Raw genomic sequence first — 12,047 nt, forward strand, 5'->3', positions numbered from 1 at the left:
AGGCCTCCACAAGTCTGTCTGTCTGTCTGTCCAGGTGTTTAAAGCCTCTGTAAACTCTAAAACCTTTCCCTCACCCTCTCCCTCTCCCTCCCTCCCTTTGCCTCTCTCTCTCTCTCTGTCTCTCTCTCCCTTTCCTTCTCTCTGTCTCTCTGTCTCTCTCTCCCTCTCTCTCTCTCCCTTTCCTTCTCTCTGTCTCTCTCTCTTCTCTCTCCCTTTCTCTCTCTCTCTCTCCCCTCCACACCAGGGGGTGCATTATACATTATCGATCCACTTAACCACAGCAGCTTAATCACAGGTGCACATTTGTTTTCTGTTGTTTTTCATTAAAACAGAATGATTTCACAGTGTACGCAGCAGCAGCAGCCTCAGGCCTGAAAACACCCAAAATGAGCCATGAGTCCATGACTTGATTACTTTAAGAAAATTACTCAAACAACACTTGAATTGCATTGATTGTGTCCCAGGTTTTGGATCCACTTGACTGTAGTGATGATGTGTGTGCAGTTCCCATAGTTTCAGACCAACACACCTCTGGTTCTGCTCTGTAACATTCTGAACGTTAACCTTGGCTTGTTGTGTGTCCTCTGTTGTGCGTCCTCTGTTGTGCGTCTTCTGTCCAGTGGTGAAGCGCTTGTCTCTGCTGTCCGAACACACCAACCTGGCCGTGCAGCTCCACCTGGAGTGTGTCTACACCAACCTGACCTACTATGAGTACCAGGCAGCCAAAGAACACATGAGGACGGCCCAGCAGCTGTCGGGACTCACCATCAACATGACCGGTACGAACACAGGCGCCTCCAGGGGGGTCCTGGGTCAACCTGGGGGGTGGTCATGGATAGGAATAGGTACCTTTCCCATTTAAACTGCTGCAGTATCGGTCCACTGGAAGCAAGGTTATTATCGTTAATGAAAACTAACGAAATGATGAAAACTAGAATTGTAAAAACATTTTCGTTAACTGAAATAAATAAAAACTAGAATTAAAAGAAAAAAAAACATAACTGAAACTGTATTGTGTGCTTATAAAACTAACTAAAACGGATTAAAATTATGGATAAAATTCCCTTCTTTTCGTCTTTTGTCAACATCGGATTGATACAAATCCTTACTGTGCTCTAGCAATTTTAGCTAGTAGCACCATACGACACTTTTTGGTCCGTCACTTGTGTTCACTTGTGGTTTCCAGTCGTCTTCTGGTCCCCACTCTACCTGGAAACATGGAGACTAAAGTTGGGAGAAAGCAGCAGAGTCCTGTCTGGGATTGATTTGAATAAAAGATATGAGAAAACTAAAACTAAACTAAAAGTCAGCATTTAGAAAATTACGAAAAATAATAAAAACTATCTAACCTGCTCTAGAAACAAATTAAAACGAACTGAATTAGAGGAAAAAAAGTCAAAACTAAACTCTAATGAAAAATCCAAAACTGTTATAACCTTGATCCCTAGTCCTGGATAAGCCATGTGCCCTTTGGTCCTGGTCTCTGTTTTAGTTCAGTGACATCACAGCCGGTTGTTGTCGGTTCTTCTAGGCGCTCTGGGTAAACGGACCCGATTCCAGCAGAAGTTCTTGGCTCAGCTCATCCTGGAGGTGAAGAGGAACCGGGACCAAACTGCACAGACGGACAGTGATGCGAGTCCCGCCCCCACAGATCAGGCCAGACTCCCCAAGGTAAGAGCTCCCATGTCCGACCGCCACCGCAGCCGTACGTACAGCCTTCATTTAAAACCGGACAGCTTTGGTTCTACATTTACCAGGAGTTCCATCTGTCCAAGATGTCTGTCCAACTGATTTCTCAGACCGTATTCACCTGATGCTCATATTTGACACATGTTCTTTTCCACTGGTAGAGGTGCAGTGCACAGTTTAAGGGCTGAATTTCAATTTTTATGAAAATTTCAATTTAAAAACTGTGTCCACTATTTACCCAATTCTTTTCAAATTTCACATACCTGTTCTTTACATGTGCCTTTCTCTAAATGTTTGCCTTTTTGTACAAATTTTTTAGAAGTTTTCAAAAGATTGGAAGTTAAGACTCAAAATCAATCCCTGGGTAGGCGGGGTATCAGTGAGTAGGAGGGGCCAAGTGTTGTGTGACTGGCCTGGAGTATTCGTAAGCCCCACCCACTTTTTCACTTGTTTTTCTTTCCCTTACTCTGATGAACGGCACTGAACGGACTCATCCAGGGATCCACAGTGTGGACAGAAGCTACTGGTTCCGGCCTCAAACACACTTCCATATGATCGTATTTGGACTTAATGAGCTTCATGTAGTTAAAGGCTGACTCACATTCATAAGTAGGGCTGTGTATTGGCAAGAATCTGGCAATATCACAGTACTAGGATCACAATATGATATATGACGATATATCATCATACTGTTAAAAAGGCAATTTTTTGTTTATTTCTTTTTTTAAATTATTATTTCCTGGAAGAATTGAATTACAGCAGAAATCTGCACAAATACTAAACACATTTTTATTTGATCACAACAGGATCTATGTTTATGTTTATGCGTTTGGCAGACGCTTTTTTCCAAAGCGACTTACAGGGCAAAACCAATCAAATCACTCAATCAATCAAATTTTATTTATATAGCACCAGATCACAACAAAAAAGTTATCTCATGACACAGGATCTAATGTTCTATCACCAAATGTTCCTGTGTTCAAACTGAAATTCTGTTTTACAGACATTCCAGTTTCAGATCCTGTTCAAATGTTCAGATTCTATTAGTTCACAACTAACATCAGAACAGGATTTGAGTTCAGTCCCAACAAAGGAACTAACATTATTTAATAAAACCGTTAAATAATAATGAATAAAACATAAACAAAAACTAAAATGAACCTCCACAATATCTGCATTTGAATAAATACCTAAAAATATCGATACAGTACTTTTTAATATCAGTACAATATTATGAAATGATTTACTGCGATATATTGCAGTACCGATATTTTCTTACAGTCCTGTTCATAAGTGGAGGTGAATGCAGTAAAGGTGGTAACACATTATTCCCTTTCTTAAGTTCAGTAGAAATAAACTGGAGGCTAACTGTCCAACTCTGTGGTTTGTAGAATTTTGCAGCAGCTCACGCACTTGAACGCACATGCATGATGCCCCATGGGTCAGATCAGATCTGAGGTCAGACTGGCTGTCCTGTACGTCCATCAGCTGACGAAGTGACGATGGATGAGAGGCTGGCGTCTATTAATGCCATGTGATCTACCCACTCTACCTTTACCATCGGCCGGTAGATCACGATCGACGTATTGGACGTCCATCGTACATGTATGGTGTCCAGACCATACAGTAGTAGAAGTGTTAAAGAGCCCAGTACGAGCTGTGAGGAGCTCCCTGAGTTCTTCAGACCTGTTGTCACAGGTCTAGTATTATCTGTGGAGGTCGTTCAGGTTGTGTCAGTCTGCCACATTTGGCATTTTTAAAGGAAAAATTCCAATGCAAATTACATACATTCATTGATTTAGGGCAGAGGTGTCAAACTCATGTCAGTTCAGGGGGCACATACAGCCCACTATGACCTGAAGTGGACCGGATCTTTAAAATATTAATATAGTAATATATAAATAGTATAAATTCCAAAATTTGTATGTCTAGTTTCTATGTTTTAGAGTGAAAAAAGAAAAATTATACTATCAAAATGTTTACATCAACAAACTATCCTTTAAAAAAATGTGAAAAACATGAGCAAAATGAAATTTATGAAGAAAAAATGTGCAAATCTATTTATGGCATTATTTTGCCTCGGCTTCTCATTTTCACATGTTCATTATAACTTACAGATCACAGTGGATCTACAAATACTCAAAACATTTAATAACAGGCAGAATATTGGTACAAGTACACTTCATTCTCTTGAGACATTTCAGGTTCATATTTGTTCAGGTTCATATTTTTTGTAAAAGGCTAGTCTGTAAATGTAAAAATGTTTGTGTAATGTTACTTTTTTTTTTTTTACATTAAAACAAAGAAAAATTAAAGCTGCAAGCAGCATTGGGCGGGACCTCGCACCGGGCGTTCCGCCTCCCCCACGATCTGTCCCGGGAATGTCCACACCTCAGCTCCACTCACACCTCTCCGTCCCCATACCAGTTCCCACCCTTTAGTGTCTGTCCTCCTTACATCTGTACAGAACACCAGCGACCCTCTGCTGAAACCACCATCACCTTTAAAATGACACTTTTATTTTGGAAAACCTACTGTGTGCATGTGCATTTGTTTTGTATGTGAGAGAAAGAATCAGTTTGAAAAATGAAGTGAAATTGTATAAATAATTGAGCATTAAAGTGATGATTTCTCACATTTAAGGCTTTTATTGTGAAAAAACCCATTGTGTGAGCATGTGTGTCTGTGAGAAAGAGTACTTTTGAATGAAGAAACATTGTACAAACAGTTGAGTGTTTGGTCATAAAAATGAAAAGAAGTTATGTAATAGAAATTTTGTATTATTGGTAATTAGGGTTTTATTTAGAAAAAATGTACTCAGTGTACTTTTGAATGTGTGCAAAATTTCCAATATCCAAAATACAATCCAGTAAAACCTGTTTTAAAATGGAGAAAGAAGAGAAAAAAAAAAAAAAAAAAAATTGGATTGTCTGGGATTTGAACCTGGGTCCTCTTGTTTCATAGGCAGCTACATGAACCACTGCACTAAGGACAGACACATACAGCTGTGCACCAGGAAGAGTTTTATAGGGACTTTGTCATTGTTAAAAGTGAAAGTAAACATAGTCTTCAAAAAATCGCCATTATTCCATAACCGTAGGTCGGATCTGAAAAATTCTTTCACTTTTGGATTCTGCAGACTTGTGGGAATTGAGTGAGGTATAACTTTTTATTCAAAGGTCTGAAATGACTAAGCAGTAATTGCAGAAACGTATAGTAACTTTCAAAGGCAGATTGCCAACTTCCTGTTGGAGTTAGCTCATGAGTGTCAGTGTATGATTTGTCGGGCTCAATCAGACCAACATTTTGGCATTTGTTTCATGTTTCTGTGACATTCCTACTGGCCGCTAGGGCAGATTTTGTGTGTTTTTTAGTACATAGGTGGCGCTACAGAGTCCATTTTGGCACACAAGGGGTTAATTTTGATATTGAATGAAAGTGTTCACCAGCCATGACATACATGGCAAATTTGGTGAGTTTTGGAGCATGTTAAGGGGGTCAAATGGCAGTCTAAAGTGGAAAAAGTATGAAAATAAACAAACTGTTATAAATCAATAACCGTACCTCCTATCTCAAAAAGTTTTGAATGTGAGAGTTGTGCTGAGTCCCGTGAACGCGTAGATATGTCACATGTGGGGAAAACTCCAAAATGAAAAATGAGTTCCAAACATGGCAACTTTGCGGGCTTGTAAAAAAAAAAACTAAGACAGTTATGGAAAAGGTGTGAAATCGTTGTATTAAGGAGAGTTCACTGTATCTTTTGGCACTATTTAGAAGTCAATACCACAAACCGTGTCATCGGAGTTAGTTTTAGAAATTTTATTTTGAAAGGCATATTGCGAAGTTCCTGTTGCAGATAGGTCATGAGTGTCAGTGGATGATTTGTAGAGCATGATTCATCAAAATTTTAGCACTGGTTTCATGTCTGTACGATATTCCTACTGGCCACTAGGGCAATTGCCGTTTTTTTTCACATAGGTGGCGCTAGAGAGCCATTTTGGCACCTATGGGGTTAATTTTTTCATTTTATCAAATTTTTCGCCAGGCCTGACATGTGTGCCAAATTTGGTGAGTTTTCGTGCATGTTCAGGGGGTCAAAATCCAGGTCAAAGTGGTGTGTGAATATAATAATAATATATAAAACGAACGAAAAACAATAGGGCCTTGCTTGCAGGCAAGGCCTCTCACTGTGTGAGAGGGCCTTACCTTTCGGCTCGGTCCCTAACAAGAAAAGCACTCGGAGAGCACAGACCTCCGCCAAGGCAGATCAGTGGGACCCTGCCCCCCCCCCCCAGATCACCACCAAAATTTAATCATTTCTTCCCTGTACCAGTATCAACATTTCCTGAAAATTTCATGAAAATCCGTCCATAACTTTTTGAGTTATCTTGCTAACAAACACGCATGCATGCACACAAAACAAAGCGATCACAATACCTCCCGGCGAAGGTAAAAATTGTGGTTTTCATTATTTATACTTTGTTATGATAGTATTTTACTGTTCTGACCCACTTCACGTCGAATTGACCTAAAATTATTTTAACATCCTTGATTGTTAACATCTTCAGTGTAATTTTTGCATTTCACCAGTTCATCCCGTGGGCCAGATTGGAACCTTTGGCGGGCTGGTTTTGGCCCCCGGGCCGCATGTTTGAGACCCCTGATTTAGGGCGTCGTCAGGTTCTACAGGTTAGAACGCTTCAGGAATAATTTAGCATTGGTCGACTCATTAATGGACTTGATGTTTGAAGGAACATGGCTGCCCTTCATGTATCTTATGTTTGGTTCGTGATGACCTGATGGTTTCAGCCTTGTCGACGTCACCGGGACAAAGTAGGGGCAAATAATGTGTGATCCTGGGCAGTATCAGCAGAGGGCGCCGTGCACCTCTGGAGCTGTAATGCACTGTTTTAATGACTGTAATGTTGACCAAATGAGCTGCAGACACCAGGGACAGAAAACCAGCCTTGACCTTCTGATGGATTTAATGGCCAGAAGCTGCGTTCTTTAATTAGCAGGAAAGGAGGTGATAGTTTTTAGAGTCCAGGAAAAAAACAGCAGCAAGAGGCAGTGGTGAGTGTACATCAGGGCTGTCAAAATCATTTTCTTTTAGGGGCCACATGCAGCCCAGTTTGACCTCCAGTGGGCCAGACCAGTCAAATAACAGAATAACCTATAAATAATGACAACTCCAAATTTTTTTATAAGCAAAAAATAACATTAAATTATGAAATCATTTACATTTTAGAAACTGTTCAAACAAAAAAGACCTGAATAACCTGGAAAAAAAATGAAATTTCTGAAGAAAAATAAGTAGAAATAATAAGAAAAATTTGATCAATATTCTGCCTCAACTTATGATTTCTACATGTGCATTACAGATCAGATCTACCAAGACACAAAACAGGCAGAATATTGTTAAAATTACACTTATTTTTCAGGTTGTTCATATTTGTTCAGGTTATTGATGTTTTATTATTAAAGGATATCAAAATTTTATGTTCATGGTCGGGGGGGGCGTTGGATTGGACAGAACCTTTGAATCAGAATCTTGAATTTCCCTCAGGATTAATAAAGTATCGATCTATCTATGAATAATTAGTTCAACAGATTCACAGACTGATAATGATGGTAATATCACTGATACAAGAAAAAATATTACTATTATAGTTAATAGTGCATTTACATATAGGAGTCTGAACAAATATTATTATTATACTTAATAGTGCATTTACATATGTCATAAGTATAACTTTCCATAATCAGTTATATCTTTTTTCTATAAGTGATACTGACATTTTATAAACAGTTCCATAAAATAGAGTTCTTAAGTTCAAAAATGAGCCTATTTGAGAAACGATAGGTGGAACTTGAATTGTGGACACTGCTGTTCGCTGTGGTCGGATCTGGTCCCATAGTGTCCTTGTTGTGTTTGAAGACCCCAGGTGTCCTCCACCCTCCTCGTCTACATCCTGTCCTGTATGATAAAGCACTGAGGCCTGAGTTGTGGTCTTCTTTTGTGTCCTCTGTGGGTCTGCTGGACCTTTCCTGGACCCGGTCCATGCTGTTGTCGGTGTCGGAGCCCAGACTCAGCTCCAGTTCCTTACTCTGTGCTCTGACCACTAATGCCCTCATTACTGCAGGAGGGGGAGCAAATGGGCTCAATCAGGGCTGTCATTAAGTCGAGCTCACTGGCTTCCTATCTAGAACGGACAGACAGAAAGCGGAGCGCCGTGAAGAGGGCCCTCTTCATCAGCGGCCAATCAAAACCTCCGCCAGCAGGGAAATCAGAGCCGCTCCGGCGCTGACTGGACTTGGCGCTGCCGTGTTATTCTAATGAAAGTCCAATCCAGATTTCTTGTAGCTGTTACCAAACCACATTGTCACAGTGTCGGCCTTGGAATGAGTTTGCTCCTCCAGCGTCAGGATGTTCCTGCCAAGAACAGATCCGAACTCACTGGACTCGTATTTAGCCCAGCCGAGTCCTGAATGCTGCTGTCAGTAGAAAGAAACTGCATTTAAGAGTTAGAGCTGCAGGAAAGTGGACCATCAGACTGTGTGTGTGTGTGTGTGTGTGTGTGTCTGTCTGTCTGTCTGTATCTGTCTGTCTGTATCTGTCTGTATCTGTCTGTATTTGTCAGTGTCTGTATCTGTCTGTCTGTATTTGTCAGTCTGTCTGTCTGTATTTGTCAGTGTCTATCTGTCTGTATCTGTCTGTCTGTCAGTGTCTGTCTGTCTGTATTTGTCAGTGTCTGTCTTTCTGTATTTGTCTGTCTGTATTTGCCAGTCTGTCTGTCTGTATTTGTCAGTGTCTATCTGTCTGTATCTGTCTGTCTGTCAGTGTCTGTCTGTCTGTATTTGTCAGTGTCTGTCTGTCTGTATTTGTCTGTCTGTATTTGTCAGTGTCTGTCTGTCTGTATTTGTCTGTCTGTATTTGTCAGTGTCTGTCTGTCTGTGGTATCTGTCGTGTGAGCCTGTACAGGAAGTCATACCTGTTTGACACTACACCTTATGGCTCCGCCCTCCAGCTCATGTCACATTTCTCTGGAGCATGGTGGTTTTATCTGGACCCACACCCACTGCCCCACCGCCCCCCCCCCCCCCCACTGGGACCCTGGTGTTCTCCAGGCCGTCTGCAACTGTTGAGGTCTGTGCATAATACGACTCTTTCTGTTCAGAGGCCCTCTGTGACAGACCCTGACATTTGTGTAAGATGAGCTTTTGTGTGTCAGGTAGTTTTGGACCTCCATTATAACAAAGTAACAGATCCTTCTGGAAATGTATTTCTAAGTGACTGAATAAAGTGCAGACAGTTGTTGCTGCAGCGTGGTGTCGAAAGTATGTGATGCTTAATCTAAACGGCGTGGCGTTCCAGCCGTAGGTCTGAGTTGTGTTTGTGTGTCAGGATCGGTGTGTGTTCTCGTCTGTCCTGTGTGTGTGTCCAGGACCTCAGTCTGGGTGACGACACCGTCCTGGATAAGATCAACCCTGGAAGATCCAGATCAGTACGAGCCTTCCTGATCTGAGTGCAGAGGAACAGGCCTGTGGTCCTGGGTGTCTGGTGAGTTTTCAGTTGGGGTTCTGTGTGTACCCTCATCCTCTGGTTTTTTAAATGGAACTGGTTTTGCATTCTAAAGGCTCATTATGCTCTTTTTTTTTTGTAACCTATATTTTATTAGTTTTAAAAGAACAACAACAAAAGAAAACACAACAACATACATAAATCTGGGTAGGCACAGTCTTATCAATTATTTTGCTTATATAATGTCCATTTTTCCACTTTTTGTTCATTTGTGGTTCTGTAGTCTCAATCTGTTAGTTTTTCATTAGAAATATACCTTGATCGTATTATCCATTGATCCTTTGATGGTACGTTCATCTTCCACCAATTCCTTGTTCTACATTTTTTGCAGCTATCAACATCACCTTTACCAAATATTTATCGTATTCACGTATAGTGCCATCACCAAAGTTGCATAAATAAAGAATTTCAGGTTTCTTTGGAATTGTGTATCCTAATACTTGACATAGGACATTGCAGATCATTTCCCAATATTCCAAAAGTTTTGAAACATTTCCAAAAAACATGAGAATGGTCAACATCCATCTCTCCGCATTCTCATCCAACATTCCTGATGCCTCTGGAACTGTTTACTTTTAAACTTGGTGGAATAAAAAATCTTTTAAGATTTTTCCAGGCAAATTCCCTCCATGTCCGAGAGCTAGTAGTTTGTATGATGTCCATTTCCACGTTTAGCCAATCTATATCATCAAGTTCTATGTCAAATTCTCTTTCCCATTTCACTTTTACATAGTAAGTTGTTTGCTTACAAGATTTATTAAGGCGGTTATATAATGCTGAGATACCTAATAGACTCTCGTTTATGCTCACTTTATGTTTGTAAATAGGTTCATCTGTTTCTAACGTTGTCATGCGTCGCTGCCTTCATACTTCCATGCATCCTGTACGTTGGATGAGCGGTTCTCAACCAATCCACTAGAGGGTGCCACTCTTAATTAACATACTGGCGTAAAATGAGCCCATTTGATAGGGCTGCTCGATTATAGAAAAAAACAATAATCACGATTATTTTAGCAATAACTGAAATCACGATTATTAAAAACAATTATTTGTTAACCTAAAGTGTTTATTTTTTCTTGCAAAACAATGTAAAATATACTCTTTAAACATAAATAAAGCTTTTAAACACTGAACAAAGTATGTTCACTTTTGTACGAAACAAAAAAAAAATCTTGAATGTAAAGAAGTGTACTGTAAATTCAAGTCTGTTTCCTTCGTAAATTAATAGTGCACTGGAATTAACTGCTATAGACTTAACATAGAACGGAGCAATAAAAAAAAAAAAAAAAAAAAACGTGAAGTGCAAGTAGTTCAGTGTAGTAGCAGCTGGTGTAAAATGAGGTGTTGAAGGCAAAACCTAGTGTTTGTCCAGTGGAGTCCACCATTTGTCTGCAGCCCCAGTTGTTTGATGGTGTTAATGGAGCACACACCTTTAACCAGGTCATGGACAGTGGACTCTGTTTTCTTTTCTCTCCGATGTTGATGAGTAGGGAGATGCAGCGTAAAGAGAATTCATAGATTGAAGATTGCATTGAGGACGAAGTTGTAGACGGAGTTGTTTTTTTGTGTTTTGTTTTTCATCAGATTATCATAAAGGCGGCAGTGGTTCAACTTCAGATGGTTACAAGGTTTGTTGTGTAGCGGTCGGTGCGGACCACAACTACCAAACACTTGTTGGACGTGATGTGTTTTTGCTCTTCCGTCTTCTTCATCAAACCCAAAGTGATTCCATACAGTTGAATTGGACTTGCCTTTTTGTTGCCAAGCACTTCTGCTGGGATTCTCCTGCCGTTTTTCCAGACCACTAGGTACAACTGTCCTGGTGGGGGGGACCTGCCGGCTAGCTGTTAGCTGGAGCTTAGAGGGGGCGGGGCCCAGCAGCTCAATGGAGCTTGCGTACGCGTGAATTAAACAACTCCAAATTAATAATAATTTTTTCTCGATTACATAATTTTTGCAATCGAGTGTAGTAATTGAAATCGTAATTGAATTTCAATTAATTGCACAGCCCTACTATTTGAGAAATGACAGGTGAAACTTTAATTTATGACGCTTTTTATGTATTCGTTTTATGTATGGAAGTCTGTCTGTAACTATTTAATGTACTGCTGCCCGTCTTGGCCAGGACAGTCTTGAAAAAGAGATTCTTAATCTCAATGAGGTTTTCCTGGTTAAATAAAGGTAAAATAAAAAATAAAAATAAATAATGTTCACTTTCACTTGATCTGGCCCTAATGGCTTTCTTTTTTCTTTTTCTTTTTCTTTTTTTTTTTTTTTTTTTTGTTGCTGGTGAGACATTCGTGGATGTGACAGAACCTGGCTGTGATCCGGCTGTTACTCTGAACAATAATGAGATGACATTGAGTGGTCACTGTCTAAAATGTGTGGTCAGTTTGACCGGACATGCAGGGCTCTCAAGAATTTTAATTGCCTCTTCATTGTCAGTACTTTGTGCATTAATGAGCGCTCATTCCAGGATGTAATTAGCTTTCATTAAATTTTAGCCCAGGGCTTCACATGTCGGAGGATCAGTGAGTTTAGCTCGGTGGTCCTTTGAACTCTGCGACCTTGTGTGTGTGTTCTGTGTGAGCAGCTGTTGTCTTTTACCCACTGGCTCCGTCTATATTTACTGAAGCTAATGTCGTATCATGGACTTGACCTTGACTTTTTAAAATAAAGAACGTATGGATTCATATGGTGTAGATCAGGGCTGTCAAACATGTGTCCCGCCAAAGGTTCCAATCCGACCCCTGGGATGAATTTGCAAAGTGTATAA

The 12,047-nt window shown here is 40.2% G+C and overlaps 1 protein-coding gene across 1 annotated transcript in view; it reads left to right on the forward strand.

Moving 5' to 3' along the window:
* ttc27 (tetratricopeptide repeat domain 27) overlaps positions 1-12,047 on the forward strand; it is a 109,282-nt gene that overhangs the window by 39,704 nt on the left and 57,531 nt on the right. The window contains 6 exon segments of the mRNA XM_030156619.1: positions 621-779; positions 1,532-1,671; positions 9,135-9,173; positions 9,175-9,201; positions 9,203-9,232; positions 9,234-9,250. Of these exon segments, the coding sequence (XP_030012479.1) occupies positions 621-779; positions 1,532-1,671; positions 9,135-9,173; positions 9,175-9,201; positions 9,203-9,232; positions 9,234-9,250 (412 nt within the window).

Source organism: Sphaeramia orbicularis, chromosome 15 (assembly GCF_902148855.1).
Source record: "Sphaeramia orbicularis chromosome 15, fSphaOr1.1, whole genome shotgun sequence".
Taxonomy (NCBI): domain Eukaryota; kingdom Metazoa; phylum Chordata; class Actinopteri; order Kurtiformes; family Apogonidae; genus Sphaeramia; species Sphaeramia orbicularis.